The sequence below is a fragment of the Sus scrofa genome, chromosome 14 (assembly GCF_054392235.1).
Source record: "Sus scrofa isolate SSC_HxYL_T2T_F1_AM1 chromosome 14, Sscrofa_HxYL_maternal_Yorkshire_Landrace_v2.0, whole genome shotgun sequence".
Taxonomy (NCBI): Eukaryota; Metazoa; Chordata; class Mammalia; order Artiodactyla; family Suidae; genus Sus; species Sus scrofa.
In genome coordinates, this window is record NC_139396.1 from 33,037,896 (window position 1) to 33,065,573 (window position 27,678).

Below are 27,678 nucleotides of genomic sequence, written 5' to 3' on the forward strand. Positions count from 1 at the left end.
ACTGTTTACTACCCTGATTCAAGTCATCATCATCTCTGGCTGTGTTCAGTGGTTCCCAAAGTTTACCACACATTGGAATCACCCAAGGATCTAAAAAAATACTAATGCCTGGCTGCCACCCCTTGAAACTTTGATTTAATTGGTACTGGATGTGACCCGGACTTGGGTTTTTCATGTCTCTCTGGGCAATTCTAATGTGCAGCAAAGTTTGGGAATCCCTGACACAGGTATGATAATAGCTACCCAACTGATCCCCCTGCCTTTACCCTTCCTCCCTACAGTCCATTCTCAGCACAGCAAATAGAGCTACTTTTAAATCTCTGCTAAAAACTCTCCAATAGCTCCTCACATGATTTAGCATAAAAGCCAAAGGCTTTATATTGCCCTACAAGGTCTTAGAAGTATTGCACTGTCCCCCACCTGACCTCATCCCACCACTTCTCTGATCTCTATTCCACTTCCCTCACCCATTGCTCAAGTTACAGCAGCCTCCTTACCTTCCTTGAACACACCAGGCATCCTCTCCCCCTAGGTCCTTTGCACCCTCTACCTGAAATATTCTTCCCCTGCATATCAGATATTAGTACAAATGTCACATTCTCAATTAAAACTTAAAATTTCCAACTGTCCAGCCCATCTCTCTCTACTGAGTGAGGTTAAAGGGTGATGAAGTAGATAATGATGTCTGCAGATAAGAAAGATTGGGGAAAGGGGAGATTTGTAGTAAAGGCAGAGTTCCGTTTTTGGACATGTTAAGTTACTGATACGTATTAGACACCCAGATCTAACAAGATGTCAAATAGGGATGAAGTTGGGAATGGACTATAAAAATGGGAGCAGACAGATGGTGTTTAAAGCTCTTGTACTCTGGGGAGCACCTTGGGGAGATAAGGCTGAGAAGTGATCCCTGTGGTACACCAATATTTTGAGGTGAGGTATAAGAGGAGCCAACCAAAAAGACTGAGAAAAGTAGACAAAACCAATAGGGTGTGGGGTCCATTCGTAAAAGACATTCTGGGTAGCTAACTTATGCCACTTGGTACCAGAATAACAATAAGGACAGATAAATACTACTGCTTTTGTCCTGATGGGCAGTCACAAAAGTTGACCGGGATAGTTTCAGGGTCATGATGGAGTCAAAGACTTGGAGTTACCTCAGTTCTAGTGGGAAGCAAGAAATTGCAACAGCACATATTCCTGTCTTTATGTTAATGAGAGGGGTTCTTAATTTCTGGTCCATGAATCGAAAGAATCATGGATGGGTTTCAGGAAAACATGATCATAAGTCCTGCCTCCAAACTTTACAAAACTTAAGTGTGTGTTGTGGGGTGGGGTGGGGAGGGGAGGGTTGTTGTTTGCTTGGGTGTTTTGGGGGTTTTGGCTGCACCTGTGGCAAATGAACGTTCCCCAGCAGGGATCAAATCTGTGCCTCCGCAGAGATCCAAGACAGTCCTTAACCCACTGCACCACACCAGGAATTCTGTGTGGGTTTTTTTTCTGGAGACACCTCCAGAGCTTTCATGATGGTTATTGATATGTGCCATTCATTTGAGACCAGGGTGATCAATAGGTTACTTCATTCCTGCAGGGTCCTTTCTTGGCTCTAAATTTAATTTTCACTCTGCCAGCTGGCTCCTCCTCCCAGATCCTCACTCACATTCCCACCCAGCCTGACAGAATGCACCCTGGGCTCCTACACCTTTATTAATTTTTTAATTTTTTAAATCAAAGCGTAGTTGATTTACAGTGTTAATTTCTGCTGTACAGAAAAGTGATTCAGTTATACACATATATATTCTTTTTAATATTTTTTTCCATTATGGCTTATCCTAGGATACTGTATATAGTTTCCTGTGCTATATAGTAGGACCTTGTTGTTTATCTATTCTACATGTAATAGTTTGCATCCACTAACCCCAATCTCCCATCCACCCTTCCCCCACCCACTGCCTTTGGCAACTCCAAGTCTTTTCTCTGTGTTTGTAAGTCTGTTTCATAGACAAGTTCATTTGTACCATCTTTTAGATTCCGCATAAAAGGTATTTGTCTTTTTGTCTTCACTTATAATGATAGTCTCTAGCTGCATCTACACCTTTATTTACAAACCACTCACATTCACCCTCTTATTGAGTTCCTGCTCAGCCTCTGTCCCTAAGCTTTGTCCAGCCCCTGACCACCACATCGAGGTTTCTAATGCCTATACTGCCACTGTATTCTAAAGCTTGCATCCTGCAGCCCTTGACCCCTGCCCGACTGCCTCCGGAGCCGTTTTACCCCGCCTCCTGCGGCTCCGCGAGCCGCCGCTGGGAGGCGGGGCGGACCCTTGCCCTTTTCAGGGATCAGCTTTACGATACGTGGACCGTCATTTTACGACAGGACGGGGTTGCTTTGTGGCTGTCGATTTTCTCTGAAGTCCGAATTCGAAGATACTTTTTCTGCGGTGGCGGCTGGCACGGCAGTGGGGAGATGAGGCAGAAGCGGAAAGGTGCGCAAGGGAGGGGAATCTGGGCGGGAATGGTAGAGAAGGGGCGAACCTCGGGCCGTCACGTGCTGAAGCCAGTTGTTCCCTCGGGAATCCGCTGCCTGACCCAGTCGCCGCACCACCTGTAGCCCATCTGTGGACTCTAGCCTCTTGCTTTCTCATTTTTACCTGTTGTGCCTTTTAAACAAGACTATCCTTTCTCTTCCTTTTTGGCAGTCTTTTGCATAAATGACAAGAAAAGCTTTATTTCAGGGAACGCCCTCCAAGAAGTTAACGTGGTAGTTGGATTTAACGCGTTTGTTTTTACGACTCATTTCACGTGCTTTATAAAAAAAAAAACAAAAAACCAACAATGGTGCCTTTCAGGAGCCTTCTACTTAGTATCTAGGTTATGTGTATTCTCTTTATCTTCAGAATAATTTTTTCTATCTTTATTTTCTTTCTTTTGTACACTGTTGACCCTTGAACGGCGCGGGGGTTGGGGGGCACAGATCCCTGCACAGCTGAAAATCTGAGCATTGCTGTCTCTGCCTTAGAAACGAAGGAACTGGTAAATAAAGCACCCAAGGGCAGGAAGCCGAAACGTTTTGGATGGAATCAGGACACAAATCCTAGTTCTTTTGATTCCACATATTATAATCTCTAATCAAGGGCAAACTTCCCCATACTTAATTTAAGGATCTGTAAAATAAAAATATAGATACTATATTTATTGAAAAAATCCACATTATCAGTGGAGTACGCAGTTCAAACCCACATTGTTCAAGGATCATTTGTACTTATTTTCTTTAAATACTACTTTCATGTTTTTAACTCCCAAAACTTGAGAACATATAATTCTCCACCGTGTATTGTGTCCTATTTAAATGCTTTTGCCTTGTAGCCAGCTTGTGTAACCTGTACTCTGTTCTTACCAAACCCTGTCAAAAAGCCTCTATTCTAGTCAGCACTCCTGCACATACAGATGTTCCTTCTGGATTACCCTGTTTTGCTTGTCCAAATCTTGCCTTTTCTTTAAAAAATCCCTCTGTGATTGATTACTTCCATGAAGGCTTTTCTTACTGTTTTACTTCTTCAGTTAATTCTTGACACCTTCAGTGCTGTACAAGTGTTTTAAAAAATCTTTACATGCATACTTCATTTTATTGCACTTAGCTTTAGTGCACTTCACAGATATAGTGGTTTTGTTTTTTGTTTTTTTTTTATTTTGTTTTTCATTTGAAAGTTTGTGGCAACCCTGTGGCGAGCAAGTCTATCAGTGCCATTTTCCAACAGCATTTCCTCACTTCATGTCTCTGTGTCACATTGTGGTAATTTCCACAATATTTCACGCTTTTCCATTATTTTTACCTTTATTATGATAATCTGTGATCAGTGATATTTGATGTTACTATTGTAATTGTTTTGGGGCCCCATAACTGCCGTGTAAGTTGGTGAACTTAATTGGTAAAATGTGTGTGTTCTGACTGCTCCACCTGTTGGCAGTTCCCCCCATATTTCTCCCTTCAGGCCTCCCTGTTCCTTGAGACACAATGATATTGAAATTAGTAACCCTACAGTGGCGTCTAAAGGTTCAAGTAAAAGAGTCCTACATCTCTCACTTTAAATCAAAAGCTAGAAATGATTACGCTTAGTGAGGAAGGCATGTTATGTCAAAAGCTGTTAGGCTGAACACTAGGCCTTTTGCACCAGAATTAGCCAGTTGTGAATGCAGAGGGAAAATTCTTGAAGGGAATTGGAAATGCTGCTCTAATGAACATATAGAATGTTAAGAAAGTGGAACGGCCTTATTGCTGGTACGGAGAAGGCTTCAGTAGTCTGGATAGAAGGTCAACCAGCCACAACATTCCCTTAAGTTAAAGCCTAATCCAGAGCAAGGCCCTAACTCTTTAATTTTGTGAAGGCTGAGAGAGGTGAGAAAGCTGCAGAAGCTAAGTTTGAAGCTAGGAGGGGTTAATTCATGAGGTTTAAGGAACGAAGCTATCTCCATAATGCGAAAGTAAAATGGAAGCAGCAAAATACTGATATAGAAGCTGCAGCAAGTTATCCAGAAGGTCTAGCTAAAATAATTCATGAAGGTGCTACACTAAACAACAGATTTTCAGTGTAGATGAAACAGCCTTATATTGGAAGAAGATACACCATCCAGGACTTTCATAGCTTGAGAGGAGATGTCAGTGCGCTGGCGTCAAAGCCTCAAAGGGACAGGTTGACTCTTGTCAGGGGCTAATGCAGCTGATGACTTTAAGGTGAAGCCGATGCTTATTTACCATTCTCCATATCCTAGGGTTCTTAGAATTATGCTAAATCGACTCTGCCTGTGCTCCATAAATGGAGGAACAAAGCCTGGGTGGCAGCACATCTGCTTACAGCATGGTTTACTGAATATTTTAAGCCCACTGTTGATAGCATATTCCTTTCAAAATATTACTGCTCATTGTCAGTGTACCTAGTTCCTCAAGCGCGCTGATGGAAATGTATAATGAGACCAAATGTCCATTCTGCAGACCATGGAGCAAGGAGTCATTTCATCTTTCAAGTCTTATTATGTAAGAAATAGGTTCTGCACATGTCGAAATGGCAGGAGAACTAGAAGTAGAAATGGAGTCTGAAGATGGGACTGAATTGCTGCAGTCTAATGATAAAACTAACGGATGAGGAGTTGCATCTTATGGATGAGCAAAGAAAGTGGTTTCTTGAGATGGACTCTACTCCTGGTGAAAGATTGCTGAAACTACAATAAAAGATTTAGAATATTACATTAAACTTAGTTTATAAAGCAGCAGCAAGTTTTGAGAGGGATTGACTCTAATTTGAAAGACATTCTCCTGTGGGGGAAATGCTATCAAACAGCATTGCATGCACCAAGCAATGGTTCATGAAAGGAAGAGTTGGAGTTCCCGTCAGTGATGGCTCAGTGGAAACGAATTTGATTAGTATCTATGAGGATGCATGTTTGATCCCTGGTCTCGCTCAATGGGTTAAGGATCTGGCGTTGCTTTGATCTGTGGGGTAGGTCGCAGACACTGCTCGGATCCTGTGTTGCTGTGGCTGTGGTGTAGGCCAGCAGCTACAGCTCTGATTCGACCCCTAGCCTGGGAACCTCCACATGCTGCAGATGCAGCTCTAAAAAAGGAAAAAAAAGAGTCAATCAATGGGGCAAACTTTCACTGTTGTCTTAGTTTAGGAAATTACCTGGATTTCCTGTTGTGGCTCAGCAGTAATGAACCCGATTAGTATCCATGAAGACATGGGTTTAACTCAGTGGATTAAAGATCTGGCATTGCTGTGAGCTGCAGTGTAGGTCGAAGATGTGGCTTGGATCCAGTGTTGCTATGGTGTAGGCCTGCGACTTCTGCTCTCATTCAACCCCTAGCCTGGGAACTTGCATATGCCACAGGTATGGCCCTAAAAAGACAAAAAAAAAAAAAAAAAAAGAGGAATTATCACAGCCATCCCACCCATCAGCACCCAGATCAGTAGGCAGCCTTCAACATTGAGGCAAGCCACTCTACCAGCAAAAATACTATGATTTGCTAATGGCTCAGGTGATGGTTAGCATTTTTGGGCAATAACTCATTAAGTGGTTTTTTTAAAAAAAGAAATGCACATTTACCCTACAATACAGGGTAAACATAACCTTTGTATGCACTGGGAAAACAAAAAATTCATGTAATTTGCTTTATTTCGGTATCTGCTTTATTGTGGTGGTCTGAAACTGAACCTGCAGTATCTCTGAGGTCTGTGTTTTTATCACCTGAGTCCCCTCTTCCCCTCCAAATAAATTCTTATGCAGAACCTCAATATTTAAACAGATAAAAGCCTAACTGCTTTCGTTGAAATGGACAAAGAGACCCTCCCTCTTCTCCTGCTTCCCCTCTACCGTCACCACCCCCAGCCTCTGTTACAGGTTTCCTCGGGTGCTTTTATAGAACTGGGTTTCAGGGTTTAGAAAGAATTTAGCCTTCTGTTATAATAGACTCCTTTTTCTTTCATATTGTTTTGTAGGTGTTAGCTTTGCCTCATTAAACTAGAGGTGGCTTAGTACTGTGAAAAAAAAACCACCTAAACTGTGGAGAAAAGACCTGGATTGGAGTCTTAACTATGTCATTTACAATGATGTCTTAACTTGCCTTAACTTTTCACACCTGAAGAATGGGATAACAGTAACTCCCTTCCAGTGCTGTTGTGAGGTTTCAAATGAGATAAAGTCAATGAAAGGGCTCCCTAAGCACTGTGCTTCTCTCTGATTACATCATTATTTTCAAACATCAGCTTTCTTTGCAGGCAGGAGGACTGCTTGCTTGGAGCCCCCAAGCTGAAATCTCAGTTTTTATCACCTGAGAGGGACTGGTGTTTTTTGTCTTGAGAGAAAGAGGTTAGATTGGCCTGACTTGGGTAGCTGCCCATCCTTGAACCAGTCAGCTGTAATTGAGGAGATGGGGTCATGTAAGAACTTGTCAGCATCTGCTGTTGCCTTTTAGATAAGAAGGGCAGCCTAAGTTGCCAGGAAAAGGTTATGATGGTGGATACACTATATTTTAGAGATGCGTTAAGATCACGTCTTTGTATTTCAAAGTAGTATTACATTGCTTTGTAATTCTACTTCTGGATACCTGAGACAGACAACTCTTCCTATTCCATCTACCTCTATTCTGAGAATTGGATGAAATAATGCATCTGAATGAAATTTCGGGAAATAAAAGGAAGCTATTTTAACTACTTTGGCCCTTTCCTGTGTGATTAGGTTCTTTTTCCTCATGTTTGTCTTGACTCTTTCATGTATGTTTGCTTCTAAAGTGAGCTCTTCCCAAATATGGGTGAAGCCAGGTTTGTTTTAAAGATATAAAATATATGAAAAAATTGTAAACAGTAAGGGTTTGGTGTCTTATGAACTTGAGCTATTCATTTAGCATATTGGAATGAGTTTGGAAGGAACACTGCTAATAAATTCAAAAGCTTTTACTGAATAATATGATTTTTTACATTGTCAAATGTTATCTTTCCAGGAGATCTCAGCCCTGCCGAGTTGATGATGCTGACCATAGGAGATGTTATTAAGCAACTAATTGAAGCCCATGAACAGGGGAAAGACATTGATCTGAATAAGTAAGTGAGTCTATAAAAAAGAAGGTAACCTTTTTCTTGGATAGTAGATCTCTTTTCTGGAATTATCAAATACTACTGATTCTATCTCATGTTTCATGTTTTAGTTGAGACTTTAGCTTTCTGCCCTGTCCAGTCATTATTTATGACAGAATTGTCTCATAACTTAATAATGCTGATAGCTTTAACATTTCTTGGGAAGTTACACTATAGCAGTCACTGTTAGTAGTGCATTGCATATATTAGCTCAGCTGATCCTCTCAAAAACTGTTAAGAGGTATGTGCTTATATCACCCTCATTTGACCGGTGGGTGCCCTGAGGCAGAGAAAAGTTAAATAACTTATCCAACAGCAAATAAGTGGTGATTGGCAGAGCTAGAATTTGGAATCAGGTCTTCTGTCTCCAGAGCCCGGGTTCTGTCCTTCTGTGTTATCTCATTTCCATCCTTTCTCTCTTCCCTGTGTTCTCAGAAGAAGCGGTAGCTCTCTCCCAAGAAAACTCTCTCTGGGGCCCTTGATTTCATCCAGCCATTCCCTACTGTTGAATCTCCTTGACAGGTTCATCCACTTCCACTACACAATCATGTTCGCCTTTGACTTTATTACATCTTCAAGTAAGAGTGGTCTTTCATCATAGAGAACAGACTTGTGGTTGCAAGGGGGTGGGGGAATGGGAGGAAGGAGCAGGAGTTTGGGATTAGCAGATGCAAGCTATTATATATAGGATGAATAGAAAGTTCCTTGGTGGCTCAGCAGGTTAAGGATCCAAACACACTGTCACTGCTATGGCAAGGGTTTGATCCCTAGCCCTGGAGCTTCTGCATGCTGTGGATGCAGCCCCCAAAAAGGGAGAGGGGGGATGGATAAACAACAAGTTCCTACTTTATAGCACAGGGAGCTATATTCTATATCCTGTGATAAACCATAATGAAAAAGAATATAAAAAAGAATGTATATGTATATATAACTGAATCGCTTTGTTGTACAGCAGAAATTAACACATTGTAAATCAACTATAATTTTAAAAAAGAGAGAAGAAAGGAAGAGTGGTCTTTCCTCTCTGCATCTTTTTGTTTACTGTATATTCACTATATAGGTCTGCTCTGGTGTAAGTGTCTTTCCCCCACCACCCCCAGGTCAGCAGCAGTCAAACCTCTACACACACAGCCTTTTCTCAGCCCCTGGCTTCTATTGCTTGAGATACTGCAGTGTTTTTCACCCCTTTCTTGGAACATTGTGCTCAATAAAGATTTGTTAAAGAAATAAGTAACCATTCTTTCTTTACTCTGAAGACATTATATGTTATTGATGTGTTTTTTCTATCACATATTTAGCATGTTTTTTTCCCTATCTTTGTTGGCGATACCCCTGATTACTCAAATCTTTTGTTTCTCATGAACATTTCTACTTCTTACATATTTTTGTCATTCTCTCTGATTTGGCACCTCTAAAGCTAAAGTGGTATCTTCCTTAAAACCAGCCCCTACTCAGATGTCCTCTTTGCCTAATGGTTTAAACCTTCATCCAGGCTTGAAACTCTAGTGTCATCTTTGAATCTTTTTTCCTTAGGTCCAATTAGGGTCGAAGTTTTGCCTACTCTTCAGTATGACTCCTACTTCCATTCCTTTTAAAACTTAAGTCTAGACTACTGCAGTAGTTTATGCTTTCAGTTCCTTTTACTGTCTAGCTGAATTAATTTTCCTTCATCTCATCTTTTATCGTGTCATTTCCATGCAGGAACCTTCAGCCTAACACCAATGCTTATGGAATTAAATGCAGCTTCCTCAGCCCCTTATGTAAGGCCTCTTGGTCTGGCTTCAGCTTACTTTTCAAATTTTATAAACTTCGCTACCTTTACATTGAAAACTACCTACTTTCTGTCAAGTTGGCCTACCTGTATTTTGTAAAATATGTTCATTCCTGGTTTTGCATCTTCACATAAGCTAGCCCATCTGCCCGCTTTTAGTGTCATTTCTGTGTCTTCACTGCCTTTCTGAAGCCTGTTCTCTTTTTCTGTGCCTGTTTTCCATGAATATCTCCCCAGCACACACCGAGTTCCTCTCTTGAACTCTGAAAGTGTTCATTGTTGTGTGTGTGTTTATTACATGCATATTTATGTCTGGCAGATTTTTTGTGCATACCTGTGTGCAAACATGCAAACATAAAGCATGAAACAGCTATGGCTTACACCTCCCAACATACCAAGTGGTCTCCCGTACTCATGTCAGAGACTCGATCAACATTTGTTGAAATGATTCAAACACCCCATAATATTTCTAGATGGATTAAAATGAGAAGAGAAAGGGACTATTAGGATTTGGCTAGCAGCCGCAAATCTAAGAGAAGCTGGTAAAACCATAGAGGAAAGCAAAGAATATTAGTTGGGATAGGATTCCTTCTGGGGGTGAGGGGTAAGGTTACAATGAGAAAGGGACCAATGGGTCTTCTGAAGTGCTGATCATACTCTCTCTTGGAGTGAGTGTGGTTGTTAAAGTATATTTATATGTTTTATGTTCTGTTCTTTAATATTTTGTGTTAGAAAAATCTTAGAAAAACATATACTTTATTTCCTGTTTGGTTCTGCATAGCTTTGCTTTAAATTGTTTTTGTTTTGTTTTGTGGCTTGAGACAGTGGTTTGCAACCAGGCATGGCACCCTCCTCCCCCAATCAACCCTGAAGATATTTGGCAATGTTTGATGCATTTTTGGTTGTTATAACAAGAAGGGGTGCTGGTGGGTAGAGGCCAAGGATGCTGCTAAATATCGTAGCATGTACTGAATGGTCCCCCACAACGGAACTGATGTGATCCCAAATACAGGAGAGAAAATGGTAGCATCCTTTGAAGCTGGAGCCCTACTGTGAAGGAGACCTACATTGTGTCACTGTCCTGGGCCCCTTCCCTGTAGTCATTAGTACTCCACAGTGAGAACAGGAGGTCAGGGATTTTGTTCTCTTTCCCTCACAGTTGTAAATGTTAAAGCCACTTGTCATCTAGTGAAAGCATAGGGAGTGACCAGAGGTGATGATGTTATTTACAGATTATCCTCTTGGTAGCTTGTCCGTGAAATACTGTGGTCTTGATAATTCTAGATGCTTTATTTTCAGGGTGAAAACCAGGACAGCTGCCAAATATGGCCTTTCTGCGCAGCCCCGCCTGGTGGACATCATTGCTGCAGTCCCACCTCAGTATCGGAAGGTCTTGGTCCCCAAGTTAAAGGCAAAACCCATCAGAACTGCCAGTGGGGTGAGTGATTCAATTCATCACATATTGATTGTGTATCTGTTCTGCCACAGATTCCTGCCTCCATTTAACACCTAGGTGATGAGGTGGGGGTGGGGGATTCAGACTAATAAAATTCATATGTTATGATACATGCTGGAGTGGAGATGTGCAGAATTTGCTGTACTTTAAGGAGTAGCTGATGTTACGGTTTTTGGTGTCTTTAAAGTGTAGGTCACAGCTTGGTGACTACCATAAGGTGGTAAATAGTGTTCAGCTTAAGGTCATGTCTTAGAAGATTGATTTTATAAAAGGCACTTTTAAAAGTTAATTCTATATGAGGTATCTGTGAAACATTCGACACCATGGAGGGTGATATGGGAGTTCAGAGGACAGAGATGTCCCTGAGTAAAAGGGACCAGGGAAAGCCCAGGAGGAAACATAGAGCTTGATTGGCATATAAACGGAGCTCGTGTAAGCAGAGAAGAGCAGCTGGAAGAGCAAAGGAGGCAAGGGCATGGGACCTAAGGCACAGAGGGAAAGATGACATGAGAGGTGTGTGTGCAGGGAGCTGCGGGTGTACCAGACCCACTGGGGCTAACAATTCATTTTGGAAAGCAGCAGGAAATTGGGGTGAAGAGTTAGTTTGCGATGAGCTTGTAAAAGATCTTAAATGTCCTGCAGAGATGCCAGATAATAGGAAACTGAAAGATTTTTACAAAGGGAACTGATCAGAAGCAAATAGATTTTCAGAAAATTATTTTGGGAACAAGATGTAAGGTAGCTTGGAGTCAAAAAGACTGGCTGGGATATTCTTGGTTTGACCTAGGTGTGAAGCATTAAGAGCCTGAGTTAGTGTAGGGCCTCTAGGATAAAAAGGATGAGTGTGAGAGATATGAGGGAGGAATTGATAGGATTTGGGCCCTCTTAAAACGTGGTACCCAGAGTTGAAGTCCGTGTTCCTGATGTGATCTAAGATGTCCAGTCTGTTATTTGGATGGGGACAGTACACTTCTGGTAAGTACAGCTTATATCACTTGCTGGGGAGCCATATAACCTGGTTTTTATTGCATTTATGACTAACTAAACCCCCAGAACTTTGACGCATAATATACCACAGTCCTGGTCTCTTCTCCTTTGTACCTAAGTGTTTTGGGTTTGTTTGTGCCTAGTGTAAAAGGCTTTTACAGAAAATTTAATAGTTCCAAACCTCTCACCTCCCATTTTCCCCTCCAGGAAACCACTTTTAAGTCTTAGCTGATTTCTTGGCATTTACTTCTGTGTCCATAAATAAGGTGCTTTCTAGATGTCTTGAATTTTCAGTTTGTGGCATTATGCATGGCCTTGCCTCTATGGAAGACGCAGGTTTAGCAGCCTTTGGACTGGATGGTGCACCTGCTAGATAATACTAAATAATAAGGATGAAAGCCATACAAAATGGGATAAAGTATAGAATAAGTTTCCTATTTGTCTCAGCATATTTTCCATTCCACTTCTCTAGAGGGAGTCACTTAATCTGTTTCTTAAGATCCATGATATAATAATCTGTGTGAATGTAATTGTTTAAATGTATGTATTTTATTCTGTAAAAAAAAATAAAAGTTTCAAAAAAAGAAAAAAAAATTGCCTGTTAGACCTCTCCCCTTTGACTGTCTATACACCCTTAAGTGTAGTATGACTAGAACCTCAGACTTGCTCATTCATCTTTCTTGTCTGTCTTAGTTCATGGTGCCCCCATGCCCTTAGTTTCCAGAAGATCTGAAATGCATTGTCCATTCCTGCTACCACTGGGGGGAACATTCTGGCCTTTATTATTTCTTATTTAGATTATTTCAGCCCTTTCTTAAAGGGCCTACTTTGTCTTACCTGCACCAAATAAATCCATCTTCTGCAGTGTCAACAGAGTGACTTGTTGAAAACATCAGAAGTACACAGCTGATTGTCATTCCCTGGCTTATATGCATTTTAACCTCCATGCTTTTATTCCCTGTGATTACTGTGGTGCTTTGTTTTTATTTTTATTCATTTTTATTTATTGTTTTTTAATGGCCGCACCTGTGGCATATGGAAGTTACTGGACTAGAGGTCTAACTAGAGCTGCAGCTGCCAGCCTACAGCAACGCCAGATCCTAGCCACGTATGCGACCCACACAGCAGCTTGTGTCAACGACGACGGGTCCTTAACTCCCTGAACGAGGCCAGAGATCAAACCGACATTCTCAAAGAGACAACATTGGGTTGCTAACCTGCTGAGCCACAAGTAGAAATCTCCTATTTCTATTTTTATTTTTTATTTTTGGCAGAAGTTAAATGTGTTTCTTTACTTTGTGTGTAATGATTTTTATTTTCTTTCCATTATAGCTGGTTTACAGTATTCTGTCATTTTTCTTTTCTTTTTTTTTTTTCTTTGTCTTTTTGCCTTTTCAAGGGCCGCTTCCCACGGCATATGGAGGTTCCCAGGCTAGGGGTCTAATCGGAGCTGTAGTCACTGACCTACGCCAGAGCCAGAGCAACGCGGGATCCGAGCCGCGTCTGCAACCTGCACCACAGCTCACGGCAACGCTGGATCCTTAACCCACTGAGGAAGGCCAGGGACCGAACCCACAACCTCATGATTCCTAGACGGACTTGTTAACCACTGTGCCACGACGGGAACTCCATTCTGTCATTTTTCTACTGTATAGCGTGGTGACCCAGTTACACATACATGTATACATTCTTTTTTCTCACATTATCATGCTGCATCATAAGTGACCAGACATAATTCCCAGGGCTACACAGCAGGATCTCATTGCTAATCCATTCCAAAGGCAATAGTCTGCATCTGTTATCCCCAAGCACCCCATCCATCCCACTCCCTCCCCCTTGGCAACCACAAGTCTATTCTCCAAGTCCATGATTTTCTCTTTTGTGGAAAGGTTCATTTGTGCCTTATATTAGATTCCAGATATAAGTGATATCATATGGTGTTTGTCTTTCTCTTTCTTACTTCACTCAGTATGAGAGTTTCTAGTTCCATACATGTTGCTGCAAATGGCATTATTTCGTTGTTTTTGTGGCTGAGTAGTATTCCATTGTGTCTGTATACCACATCTTCCTAATCCAATCATCTGTCAATGGACATTTGGGTTGTTTCCATGTCTCGGCTATTGTGAATAGTGCTGCAGTGAGCATGCGGGTGCATGTGTCTTTTTCAAGGAAAGTTTTGTCTAGATAGTTGCCCAAGAGGAGGATTGCTGGGTCATGTGGTAGTTCTATGTATAGTTTTCTAAGGTGCCTCCATACTGTTCTTCATAGTGGTTGTACCAGATTACATTCCCACCAACAGTGCAGGAGGGTTCCCTTTTCTCCACACCCTCTCCAGCATTTGTTATTTGTGGACTCATTAATGATGATCATTCTGACTGGTGTGAGATGGTATCTTGCTGTAGTTTTGATTTTCATTTCTCTAATATTCATTTTTTGAGCTTGTTGGCCATCTGTATATCTTCCTTGGAGAAATGTCTATTCAGGTCTTTTGCCCATTTTTCAGTTGGGTTGTTGGTTTTTTTGCTGTTGGGATGTATAAGTTGCTTGTATATTCTAGGGATTAAGCCCTTGTCAGTTGCATCATTTGAAACTATTTTCTCCCATTCTGTAAGTTGTCTTTTTGTTTTCTTTTGGGTTGTTTTTATTTTATTTTTTTTATAGAGCAGCTTTAGGCTTACAGAATAATTGAACAGAATGCATACAGAGTTCCCCTGTACTTCATTTCCGCCTCTCTCAGGTTGCCCTATTATTTATTATTAATACCTTGCATTGATTTGATACTTTTGTTGTACTTGATGAACCAATAGTGCTACGTTATTATTAACCGAAGCCTGTAGTTTACATTAGTGTCCCTCACAGTGTTGTACATTGTGTGGGTTTTGCCAAATGCATAATGTCCTGTGCCCACCATACAGTAGTATATGGAATAGTTTCACTGCCCTAAAACTCTCCTGATCATCCTTTCCTCTGCTTCATACTTCTGGCAACCACTGATCTATTTACTGTCCTTGTAGTTTTGACTTTTCCAGAATGTTACACAGTTGGAGTCAGTATGTTGTGTAACCTTTGCAGATTGGCTTCTGTTACTTGAAGAGTACACTTAAGGTTGTGCCATGTCTTTTTAATGGCTTGCTAGCTCTTTTCTTTTCAGCACTGAATAACATTCCATTGTGTGAGTGTGCTACAGTTTATGTTTATCCGTGAACCTATTAAAGGACCTCCCGGCTGCTTCCAGTTTTTGGCAATTGTGATGAACAAAGCTGTGATAAACATTTGTGTGAAGGTTTTTGTGTATACAAATTTTTCAACCCATTTGGGTAAATACATACTCAGGGGCACGATTGCTAGGTCATATGGTGAGAGTATGTTTAGATTTGTAAGAAACTGCCAAACTGTCTTCCAAAGTGGCTGCACCATTTTGCATTCCCACTAGCAGTGAATGAGAGTTCCTGTTGTTCCACATGCTTGCCAGCATTTGGTGTTGTCAGTGCTCTGGATTTTGGCTGTTCTGTTACATATGAAGTGATATCTCATTGCTGTAATTTGCAATTCCTGAATGACACATGATGCTGAGTATCTTCTCATTTTTTTTCTTTTTTCTTTTTTTTGCTTTTTTAAAACCACACCCATGGCATATGGAGGTTCGCAGGCTAGGGGTCCAATCCGAGCTACAACTGCCAGCCTACGCCACAGCCACACCAGATCCGAGCTGTGTCTATGACCTACCTCACGGCAACGCCAGATCCTTAACCTCCTGAGTGAGACCAGGGATCGAACCACAACCACGTGGTTCCTAGTTGGAGTCATTTCTGCTGCGCCACAACGGGAACTCCCATTCTCATGTACTTATTTTTGCCTCCTGTATGTTGTCTTTGATGAGGTATCTGTTCAGATCTTTTGTGCTATTCTTAATTGGGTTGTTTGGGTTTTTTATTGTGAAGATTTAAGAGGTTTTTTGGTTTTAATATTTGTAAGATACATATTTTTTATCAGACATGTGTTCTGTAAATATTTTCTCCCAGTCTGCGGCATGTCTTTTTAGTATCTTTCTCAGAGCAGAACTTTCAAGTTTTAAAGTAGCCCAACTTAGCAACTTTTTCTTTCATGGTTTGCATTTTTGGTGTTGTATCTAAAAACTCATCTCAAAACCCAGAATCACCTAAATGGTCTCCTATGTTATCTTCTAGAAGCTTTTAAGTTTTGCATGTACGTTTAGGTCGATGATCCACTTTGAGTTGTTTGTATTTGGGTTTTTTGTTTGAACATCATGATTAGTATCATTAATTACAACAGTAGCTACCATGTGTTGCCCACCTACTGGAGCCTGGCCACTGTGCTGCTGTGTTTTCAAATTAAATCCTGAAAATGGTTTTGAGAATAGGTAGTATTGTCTTCACTTTACAAAGTCGGAAAATACACAGAGGCAGAGAAGAGATTCAAAGCTTCCTCTCTCTGGCTGACTCCAAAGTCATTGCTTTTTCTACCTTATTGGTAATTTTTAAGCTGTATCTTAGAAAACTACATGATCCTTACATGTTTTTTAGGAGCTGCTGTAGGGAATAATAGGGAAGCCATGGGAGCAGGTTCCATCTCTGCTTCACCCAGGGCTATTGCTTTTCTCTCCTCTATAAATTGAGGTTTCAAGTAAAACATTACTTGAAAGGGGCATTCTACCACTTAAAAAATGTTTGAAAGCCACAGGACATTGCTTCCCCAGTCCACACTACCCCCTGCCTTCTTAGCTTAGTTAACCCTTACTCAGCAAGGCTATCAGCTCCTTAGGAAAGCGTCCCTAACTCCCTTGGTCAGGCTAATTAATTGCCTTCTCTGGGTAGCCTAGTATTTTCTACATGCTTCTTACCATGTGGTTTTGAAAAACCCTATTTCTCTTGTGCCTTTATCCCCTGCTAGGTGGTAGGATTTCAGAGGACAGAGGCAGTGCAGTCATATTTTTGTAGTCTTGGGACCCACCTGCTCTGTGTGTCTCAGAACCTGGCCTATGTAGTAGACCCTCAGTGAAAGGTTGGGAAATTAGATTGACCTCATCGGTGAGTGGTATGTGTGGTTTTGTCTCGTTTTAAATAAGAGCATTTGTTTGAAAATTGTAGTTGTTAATTCAGATCTGCAGATTATTTTAGAATTTCTCTAGATTGCTATTTAATGATTTAAATTTTAATAATTTTTGTTATGAAAAACAATCACAGACTTATAGAAAAGTTGAAAATCCAGTACAAAGAACCCTTTCTCCCAGAAACATTTGAGAGTCAGTTGCAAAGGCGATGCCTTTGAATACTAGAGTGTGTATTTCCTGCAAACAAGGACATTTTCTTCATCACCACAGTACAGCCATCAAAATCAGGAATTTAGCACTGATACCCTATCACTATCTAATCCTCAGACCTCATTCAAGTTTCAACAGCTGTTTCAATAACAACCCTACAGGACCCGGTTCAGAATCACTTGTGGTGTTTAGTTGTCATGTCTCTTCAGTCTGGACACTTTCTCTGTCTCTCCTTGACTTTGCTACCTTAATACTTTTAAAGATTTCAGGCAAGTCATTTTGTAGCATTTATCTGGATTTGGTTTAATCAGATGTTTCCTCCTAATTAGATTCAAGTTTGCATTTTTGACAGGAACATCACAGAAGTGATACTGAGTTCTTCTCATACCTTGTTGGGTGGTGCGTAGTTTGTTGTCCTCACAGGACATTCTGATTAAGGCGATGTCTACCAGGCATCCCTTTTGTAGTTAGTTATTCTTTTCCACTTTGTAAATGAGAAATTTTCTGTTTTGAAATACTTTGACGCTTTGTAAATATCCTCTTATCAGACTTCCGATTTCCTCATTCATTTGTATGAATGGATCAATGGTTTTACCTATTTGGTGGGTTGTAATCTGTTCGTATTTTTTTTTTTTTTGATGTGCAAATTTCCCCCGCTTTTGACCAGTGGGACCCTTTCATGCTCATTTCTGTTTCTTTTTAAAATGTCCTCATCATTCTTTGAGCAGTTTCTAGCTTTCTGTCATAATAAAATGTTTCAGGCTTATCTTGTACTTTCATTGCCCCAGACCTGGAATCAGCAGTTTCTTCAAGGAGCCCTGGTTTCTTTTCATGCAGAGGGGTATTTAGAGATAAAGATCTGGAGTTCCCGTCGTGGCGCAGTGGTTAACGAATCCGACTAGGAACCATGAGGTTGCAGGTTCGGTCCCTGCCCTTGCTCAGTGGGTTAACGATCCGGCGTTGCCGTGAGCTGTGGTGTAGGTTGCAGACACGGCTCGGATCCCGCATTGCTGTGGCTCTGGCGTAGGCCGGTGGCTACAGCTCCGATTCAACCCCTAGCCTGGGAACCTCCATATACCGCGGGAGCGGCCCAAGAAATAGCAACAACAACAACAAAAGACAAAAGACAAAAAAAAAAAAAAAAAAAAGGAAATAAAGATCTGAGTGCTAAACGTGCTCAGGGATGTCAGCATGCTCCCAGACTCTCTCAGTGGACCAGGCTAGGAAATATATATGTATATGTGCATACATGTGTGCATACACATTTATGTAACACATTTGCATCTATTTATTTGTGTATATATATATGTCTATGTATATATTTAAAACTGTGATTCTTCAATAGTACCTTTAATTTCATCCAGCCCACAGAGTTCATTTTAGTTTTTTTCCATTTTCATAACTTTTTTCTCTGACAGTAAGAAACCTGGCTTGCATTCATCTTAATGCACACCCTTATTTGACCAGCTGCTCCCATATGTAACCAATCTTGTAACTCCGCCATCACCTGCTTTCACAAGGAGATGCTCTTCTTACCCCTTTTGGGTTCTGAGAGATTTCTCTGAGAATATCTTGCACACACTCTGAAGTCTGGCTCCAACTAGTTACATAGTCTCTACGCTAAATATCATGGTCTAGTGGGAGGAGTTTGAATAAAAAAGGTTAGGTTTAGATATAAAGTAATTTGTTTCTTGTAAGCTATTTTAGTAAAACCAATCAGACACAGCAAGGAAGAATAAAAATCACCATGACCTCAAAAATTAGTGTCTTACTTTGCACTTAGTTTATTGTAAAATGTAATACAAACCAGTGTATACAATGTATATGTACATTTTGACATTAACAACATTAATCTTCAAGATTAACAATATTGGAAAGAGATCACCCTTGTACTCACAGCTCAGTTAAAAAATTACAGCATTACCCTTTGAACCCCTTTGTGTGCCTCCTTCTGTTTGCATTCCTCTCCCACTTCCTTTCTTTTTTTTTTTTTTTTTTGTCTTTTTGCCATTTCTTGGGCCGCTCCCGCAGCATATGGAGGTTCCCAGGCTAGGGGTTGAATCGGAGCTGTAGCCACCGGCCTACGCCAGAGCCACAGCAATGCGGGATCCGAGCCGTGTCTGCAACCTACACCACAGCTCACGGCAACGCCGGATCGTTAACCCACTGAGCAAGGGCAGGGATCGAACCCGCAACCTCATGGTTCCTAGTCGGATTCGTTAACCACTGCGCCATGACGGGAACTCCGTCCTCTCCCACTTTCTGAGAGATAGCCACTCTCCAGAATTTTGTGTGACTTATTTCATAATTGTTTTTTATTAATCTTTCCTTTATAGATTGCTGTTGTGGCTGTCATGTGCAAGCCCCACAGATGTCCACACATCAGTTTTACGGGAAATATATGTGTGTGAGTATGATGGTTTTGATCAGCTGTGTATGTGTCTTTATGGAACCAGTAAGTCCCCTAGAGCCTTGATTGATCAAATCAGTGCATGCTGGTAATATTTAAAACTTTGACTTAATAGAGTCATAAGTTAGTTCTTTGAAACAAGCAGCCGTTAATAGGATATTTCTTTTCCTTTTTTTTTTTTTTTTTTTTTTTTTTTGGTCTTTTTAGGGCAGCACCCACGGCATATGTAGGTTCACAGGCCAGAGGCAGCCTATCAGGGCTGTAGCCTCTGGCCACAGCTCCACCAGATCCGAGCCAAGTCTGCGACCTACACCACAGCTCAGGGCAACACTCGATCCTTAACCCACTGAGCGAGGGCAGGGATTGAACCCACATCCTTATGTATGCCGGTCAGATTTGTTTCTGCTGAGCCACAATGGGAACTCCTAATAATAGGATATTTTTTTTTTGCATTTGCTTTTTAGGGCTGCACCCGCGGCATGTGGAGGTTGCCAGGCTAGGGGTCTAATAGGAGCTAAAGCTGCTGGCCTATACCACAGCCACAGCCACGCCAGATCCGAGCCGTGTTGGTGACCTACATCACAGCTCATGGCAATGCTGGATCCTTAACCCACTGAGCGAGGCCAGGGATTGAACCCACAGCCTCACAGTTCCTAGTTGGATTCATTTCTACTGAGCCAGGATGGGAAGGGAACTCCTAATATTTCAATGCTATAAAAATGAAATATAAAGATTTTCTTTTGTTACAGTATACACTAAAAGATACATAGGTTGGACTGGGAGTTTGGAGTTGGTAGATGCAAACGATTACATTTAAAATGGATAAGCAATGAGATCCTACTGTATAGCACGGGAAACTATATTCAGTCTCTTGGGATAGACCATGATGGAAGATAATATAAGAAAGGGAATGTATATGTATGTATGACTTGGTCACTTTCTGTGCAGTAGAAATAGGCACAGCATTGTAAACCAGTAGTACTCATAAAAAATTTTTTTAAAGCTGAGAATGTGAAAAAGTGTTTAAAAATAAATAAATTAAATGCATGGATCAAAAAAATATAGGTTACAAAACTCAAAGCAGTAGATTTTCTGTTAAACTTGATGAATGAAACATGGACATAGGAGCTGCCTAAATTCCATATGTCAGCAGTTTAAAGTGAATTTGGATCAGAAAAGTGTCAAAATAAAAAGTAATCCTTGTAAATATTTTTTAATTTAGATAATTGGAAAAATTAGTATGTATGATTAATTTGTATGATTAAAAATTAACATGTATGATTCCAGATGAGAAGGTTGATTGGGAGAAAGATTTTCTTAAGGGTAATCACCATGGGTATTGATCCAAATTTAGGAAAACTTGAGCCCTGTTATTTGTCCCCAGAAGCTTATACTTGTAAAATAATGGTGACTTGGGAGTTTCCTGGTGGCCTAGCAGTTAAGGATTTGATGTTGTCACTGCTGTGGCATGGGTTCAGTCCCTGGCCTGGGACTTTCCACATGCTGTGAGCGTGGGCAAAAAATAAAATAAAAATTGGAGTTCCTGCTGTGGCACACCAGGATCAGCAGCATCTCTGGAGTGCTGAGATGCAGGTTCGATCCCCTGTGAGGCGCAGTGGGTTAAGGATCCAGTGTTGCAGCAACTGCTACATAGGTCGCAAGAGCAGCTCAGATCTGATCCTTGGCCCAGGAACTCCATATGCCACAGGGCAGCCAAAAAATAAAATTACATAAATAAATAAATAGTGACTGCAATATTCTGAAAATGGCTGAAATAGTGTACTATTGCAGATATTGCAAAGGTAGACTCTTCAGTTAGGATTTGAAAATGAAACTGGTTCAATCACGATTTTATGGAGACTGTAGATACTTGAACTAGACTGTTGAACTGAGTTTTGTATCTGACATCTTCATCCTTTTGTTGCATTGGCAGATACTGCCCTGGTGGACCTGATTCAGATTTTGAGTATTCGACTCAGTCTTACACTGGATATGAGGTAAAGTAATGTGACACTGTCCTGAGGCATGCTACATCCATGCTTGACCCATGGGGCGCTTTTACAAGTACTGGCTTTTAAAATTTTTGTATTTTTAAATTTTTTTCCTGATTACAAAAGTTATTCATTCACCAGAGTATTTGCTGAGTGTCTACATATATTGCTGTAGTCACTGGAGAAATACTTTCATAAGCCCTTACTGTTATTGCTATATGTCAAACACCGTACTCAGTGCTTTACAACTTTAAACCATATAGCGGCATTTTGAAGGGTGACGCTGTCATTCTCCCAGTTTGTGCATAAGGAAACTGAGGCCTAGAAGGCTTACACAGCTGGCCTTGGAAACTCAATCCCTAATAAGTGACAGAGCTAGGCTTTGACTTCTGTGCTTCTCAGCAGTACATTGCCCTGCATACAGCCATGAAAAACAAGTCAGGACTCTGGTCTTGTGGAATTGTCATTCTAATCCTGGGGGTAAGACGGGTAAGGAAGCAAAGAAAGAAATAGCAGGCACTGGTAAATGCAAAGCAGGGAAGTAAAGTCAAGTAAGGTATAGTCCCGGGTACATAAGGTGTATTTCAGCATTGGTGGCTTACGAAGGGATGGTCTGAGGAGGTGACATTTAAACAGCCCTCAGTGACAAGGAGGAGCCTTTCAAGAATATCAAGAAGGAGCATTCCCAGCAGAGAGAATAGCTAGAGCATGGAGCCGGGGTGGGAGTGACGGTGGGTGCTCTGGAGCAGAGCATGTAAGGGGAGAATGAAACTGGGGAGACAGATGACACAGGGGTTGTAAGCACTGCAGAGAGTTGAGGTTTTGTTATAGGGGTCATGAGAGGCCATTGGGGTGTGAGGCAGGGGAGTGATACACCCAGTATAGGTTCTTCGAAGATCATTTATTTGATGGCTCTAGGGGGGGCAGGATTGGAGAGGGGGCAAGAGTGAAGCAGGAGGCCAGTGAGAGGCCTTCGAAATATTCAGCCTCTTCAGAAGAGGCCAGCAGCCAGCAAGCCATGTGACTTTCTTTTCATATATGTGGTTTTTCATTTTCTTACCTGTTTTTTCATAGTGCACATTTTTAAAAAATAAAAAAAGGAATTTTTCAGTGAAAAGATTGCCTTTCATTGCTCTCCCCTAAGCACCCCTTTTCTGCTCCCAGCCCCCTGAACAATCAATATCATCCCTTTCCTGTTCAGCCCTTCAGAGATATTCTATAGATAGGAAAGCACAAACATATTCTTTATCCTACCTTTTTATGCCAAGGTAATCTGTCAAAACCAATCACCTTGCCTTTCCCACTTAACAGTGTATCTTAAAGAACTCTTTGTATCAGTGCATTGTTTCATGGCCATAGACTATTCCATTGTGTGATAGCATAAAGGCTTTTTGTTAAGCCATTACAAACGATGTTGTATTTAATGACCTGGTTTAAAGGTTATTTTATCAAGTAACCCTGTTGAATATGTGTGCACATCTCTGTCTGTGAGCAGTAGAACCAGTTGGTGGCCCTGGGCATTCTACAGGGTTTACACAAAGATGTAACTTACATGATCCAAGAAGATGCCTGCTGTTGAGACACTTAGGACAGCGGGAGTGCGGGCCTCCAGATGCTATGCAGGACCTTATTTTGAACCCTGACAAGACTGAGAAAGAAGAAAGCCCAAGAGAATTTTATTTTTAATACAACCCTTTTGAAACTACTTTTTATTTTTAATTCAGTGTAGGCATAACAGAATGTTTCTCTTTTTTCTTAGCCAACCTCCATGCGAGCTATCCGTGCCAGGTATGACCCTTATCTGCAGACGAGACACCGAATAGAACAGGTGAGGTTTTAAAAAGCATTTTAAAATTAGATTTTTATACTTAGATGGTATTATTGCTTGATTTGAGTTGAACCTGAAATAAGAACTAAAAGAGTCTTTCTCTCCTTTGTAGGTTTTTAATACCTATCTGAGGGAGGGGTACTATTTTGCAGTACCTCCCAAGGTCAAAAACACCGCTTCCTTTAAAGCCTGTATTATTTTCTGTAAGCTTTTTATTCTCTGAAGTTCTTTCAATTTGTAGAAAGTTATTTATGGTATGAAATTTATGGAATGTGGTTGTGTGGAAGGTCTTAGTAGGTGGGTGGATTAAATCTTAGCTTCCAAGAGGCAGGTGAGAATTGCTCTGACTTTTGTTGGGGAAAGAATAGGGAATTAACTGCATAGTGGGATGAGGGACACTTGGGAGTTTTGGAGTTTTTCTTTTCTTTCTTTCTTTCTTTCTTTCTTTCTTTCTTTCTTTCTTTTTTTTTTTTTGACTTTTTAGGGCCACATCTATGGCATATGGAAGTTCCCAGGCTAGGGGTTGAATTGGAGCTACAGCTGCTGGCCTGCACCACAGCCATAGCAACGCCAGATCTGAACTGTGTCTGTGACTTACACCATAGCTCATGGCAACACTAGATCCTTAACCCACTGAGCGAGGCCAGGGATTGAACTTGCATCCTCATAGATACTAGTCAGGTTCTTAACCCACTGAGACACAACGAGAACTTCCTGGAGTTGTTCAGTATAACAATTGTGGTGGTGGTTACACAGTGCTAACTAAGGATTTATAAAAACTCACTCACTTGTACACTTAAAGTTAGTAGGTTTTATTGTGTGTAATTATACCTCAGTATAACCGATTGAAAACAAGTACTGTGTAAATGGTCTTGCCTTGTTCAAGAAATCTGAACTTAATACAGATTTTCTTTTTCCCAACTTTATTTTAAACTTGTCTAGTTTAGGAGTTCCCATCGTGGCGCAGTGGTTAACGAATCCGACTAGGAACCATGAGGTTGCGGGTTCGGTCCCTGCCCTTGCTCAGTGGGTTAAGGATCCGGCGTTGCCCTGAGCTGTGGTGTAGGTTGCAGACGCGGCTCGGATCCTGCGTTGCTGTGGCTCTGGCATAGGCCGGTGGCTACAGCTCCGATTCGACCCCTAGCCTGGGAACCTCCATATGCCGCGGGAGCGGCCCAAAGAAATAGCAAAAAGACAAAAAATAAAAAATAAATAAACTTGTCTAGTTTAAAATAACGTGAGGACTGTCTGTAGTTTTTACAGTTTCTAGTAGGGCAACTAGAACATCTCAGAGGGAAAGTAGCACATACCATAGTCATAAGTTTCATCTGTGTTTAATTGTAATTATTAGTGAATACCATCCAGTTCTAATTTTCATGTCACTGTTCCCTAAGCATATGTGGGTCAGGATTGTCAGGTAGGAGACAACCAAACCTGGGAGGAGCCTACATAGATTCTAAACTGACCATTGTTCATTTTTGTTTTTAGCCATGATACTTAATTCATTTGAAATGTTTCAGTAGAGTTCAGAATGTTGATGTTTATCAGAAAGGAGCATGGTTTTGAAAGATTTAGAAACCAGCAGAGAGCAGTGATTCTTTTCTGAACTGTAAATGTACTGGGATCACCTGAGTGACTTTCCCAAAACGCATGCCAGATCTTCACCTCTGGAGTTCTGATTAAGTCTGGTTTAAGATCCAGGCAAGGTATTTTGAAAAAACTACCAGGAAGATTGTTATGTATCCCTTGTAAACACTCATAGGTATAGAGTATTATTTTAATGTTGATAGCTTTGTACACATTCTTACAAATATATATTACGTGTGTATGCATATGCATGCACGTATGCTTATGAATGTGTAACAATTTACATATGTATAAGGATGTATGTATGTATAAGCTATTTACTATTTTCAGAAACAAATATAAAAAAAGGTAACTTTTTGCCTATATTAAATGTGGACATCCTCTTTACATTGGAGTTCATAATTTATAGTCTACCTGACCTAGTTTTTTCCAAGCCTAAGATATGGCAGGAAATTTAAATATTTGTTTTTAAAAATTAGAATCTGAGCTTATTGTAGTTGAAAAACTGAAAGATCTGTACCATTCTGTCCCCAAGTAGAGGAGACAACATATATCAGATTTTATCAGACTTTTCCTACTCCCCCCACCCCCAAACAGGCTGAAGTGCCACCTGTGCCTAGAATCTTCACAATTGATTTAAAATTTTAACATTTTAGGGAGTTCCCTTTGTGGCACAGCAGAAATGAATCTGACTAGAATCCATGAGGATACGGGTTCCATCTCTGTCCTCGCTCAGTGGGTTAAGGATCTAGCCTTGCCATGAGCTGTGGTGAAGTTTATAGTTGTGGCTCAGATCTGGTGTCACTGTGGCTGTGGTGTAGGCTGGCAGCTGCAGCTCCGATTCTACCCCTAGCCCAGGAACTTCCATATGCCATAAGTGCGGCCCTAAAAAGCAAAAAACAAAAACAAAAACAAAAACAAAAAAAAACTTTTAACATTTACAATTGCTTTCTCACTTTTTCTTTCTGATCTCGTGTTTGTTTTCATTTGCATCAAGTCCTGATTATGTTGCGTACAATAGTCTTCTTTGTCCCCAGTGCTGACCACAAAGTCTGGCATAAAATATATAATCAGTAAATATTTGTTTATTATGTATTATTATATTTGCTTTACTGCCCTCTAATTTATATTCTGTGTCTTTTTAAATTTTCACTTAACTTTGCAGGTATTGACATCAAACTTCCTGTTCCTTACTTTTAATTCTTAATCTTCCTCATTTGAGCTATCATCATTTTTCTTTAATATCCTGGAGTCTTTTTTTTTTTTTTTAATCCCATTGAATTCACTTAATATGTTTAATTACTTCTGTCTCTCTCTCTCTCTCTCTCTCTCTCTCTCTCTTTTTTTTTTTTTGGTCCGCTCCTGCAACATGCAGAAACTCTCAGGCCAGGGATATAAGCCACACCACAGCAGTGACAACACGGGATACTTAACCTGTTGAGGAAGCCGGAAAACTCCTAATTGCTTCTCAGTTTTAAACTATACTGATGAAGACATTGGTGATGTAAAATTAGAAATTTGCAATACCCTCTTAGGGTAGTTGACTGTATCTTTCTAATGGCTAATGAATTTATATGTCTTTCAGTTAAAACAACTTGGTCACAGTGTGGATAAAGTGGAATTTATTGTGATGGGTGGAACATTTATGGCCCTTCCAGAAGAATACAGAGACTATTTTATTCGAAATCTACATGATGCCTTATCAGGGCATACCTCCAACAATATTTATGAAGCAGTCAAGTAAGAAATGCTTATTTTATCATATTCTCCACAGTGGTTGTCAGTTTATCCTCTGAGCAGCAGCTTATGAGAATTTCTTTTGCTCTGTGTCAACATTCCCAGTTCTTTTGGGATGGGGAGGGGAGAGGATTTCGTTCTTTTTATTTGCATATTTTTCATGTGTTGTAAGATTAAATAAATTTGTTCCCCAATTTTTTGAGATATAATTGACACAAGGCACTGTGTAAGTTCAGGGCGTACAGCATAATGATTTGATTTCGCATGCGACATAAAATGATTGCCATAATAAGTTTAATTCACATTCATCTTCTCATGCAGTCCTAGTTCTTATAGTTACTTTTGTTTTGTGAGGAGAGGGATTATGTTTCTAAAAAGTGATATGGGTCATTGGCATTAGTATTCTCATAGAATCACTGCGAGATCTTTTCAGCCTTAGTAGGCTGGCCTAAACTGCAGGAGTAGCTTTGATTGGGCTGGGTGAGCTCACCCTAAAGAGCACTGGGGGTGCTCTTAATCTGAAAGACTGCTATCAAATCAACAAAACAAGTGACTGTTATCTAATAATTATTGCTTTATTAATAACTATTTTTTGAATGAATCATTTATTCATTTCAAATTCTAGTTGACAGAACAGAAGAGAATTACGCATTCTTTTAATATCTTACATCTTAATTGTTAGTAAGAAGAATACTCAAGTTTCATATATAGTTCTATGATTTAAAAAGTGAAAGTCTTAAGTAGTTTTATTGTCAGAAATTTCAGGAATGCCTAGCTAAGTTCCTACATACTATTCCCTCTTATTTACTAAATATTAATTGAAGGCCCGCTAGGGACCTTGCACTGCCTGGACATTGGAACAACACAGTGAACAGGATGGATGTTGTCCTTGCCCTCATGAGGCTTACATTCTACTGGTTCAGCAAATAACAAACAGTGCATGCTATGATGGAGATAGACTACTGTGATGGAATGGTTCTATGGGTTCTGTCCATGAAGTGGTATT

General features: G+C 40.5%; 1 protein-coding gene across 1 annotated transcript in view; it reads left to right on the forward strand.

Annotated features, from left to right (window-relative positions):
* The first annotated feature begins 2,392 nt into the window (after positions 1-2,392).
* The window catches only part of ELP3 (elongator acetyltransferase complex subunit 3), a 107,471-nt gene continuing 82,185 nt past the window's right edge, over positions 2,393-27,678 (forward strand). Inside the window, exons 1-7 of the mRNA XM_021072278.2 lie at positions 2,393-2,485; positions 7,492-7,591; positions 10,695-10,833; positions 19,456-19,526; positions 21,463-21,526; positions 23,280-23,348; positions 26,521-26,675. Of these exons, the coding sequence (XP_020927937.2) occupies positions 2,467-2,485; positions 7,492-7,591; positions 10,695-10,833; positions 19,456-19,526; positions 21,463-21,526; positions 23,280-23,348; positions 26,521-26,675 (617 nt within the window). The 5' untranslated portion in view covers positions 2,393-2,466. The remainder of the gene's footprint in view (positions 2,486-7,491; positions 7,592-10,694; positions 10,834-19,455; positions 19,527-21,462; positions 21,527-23,279; positions 23,349-26,520; positions 26,676-27,678) is intronic.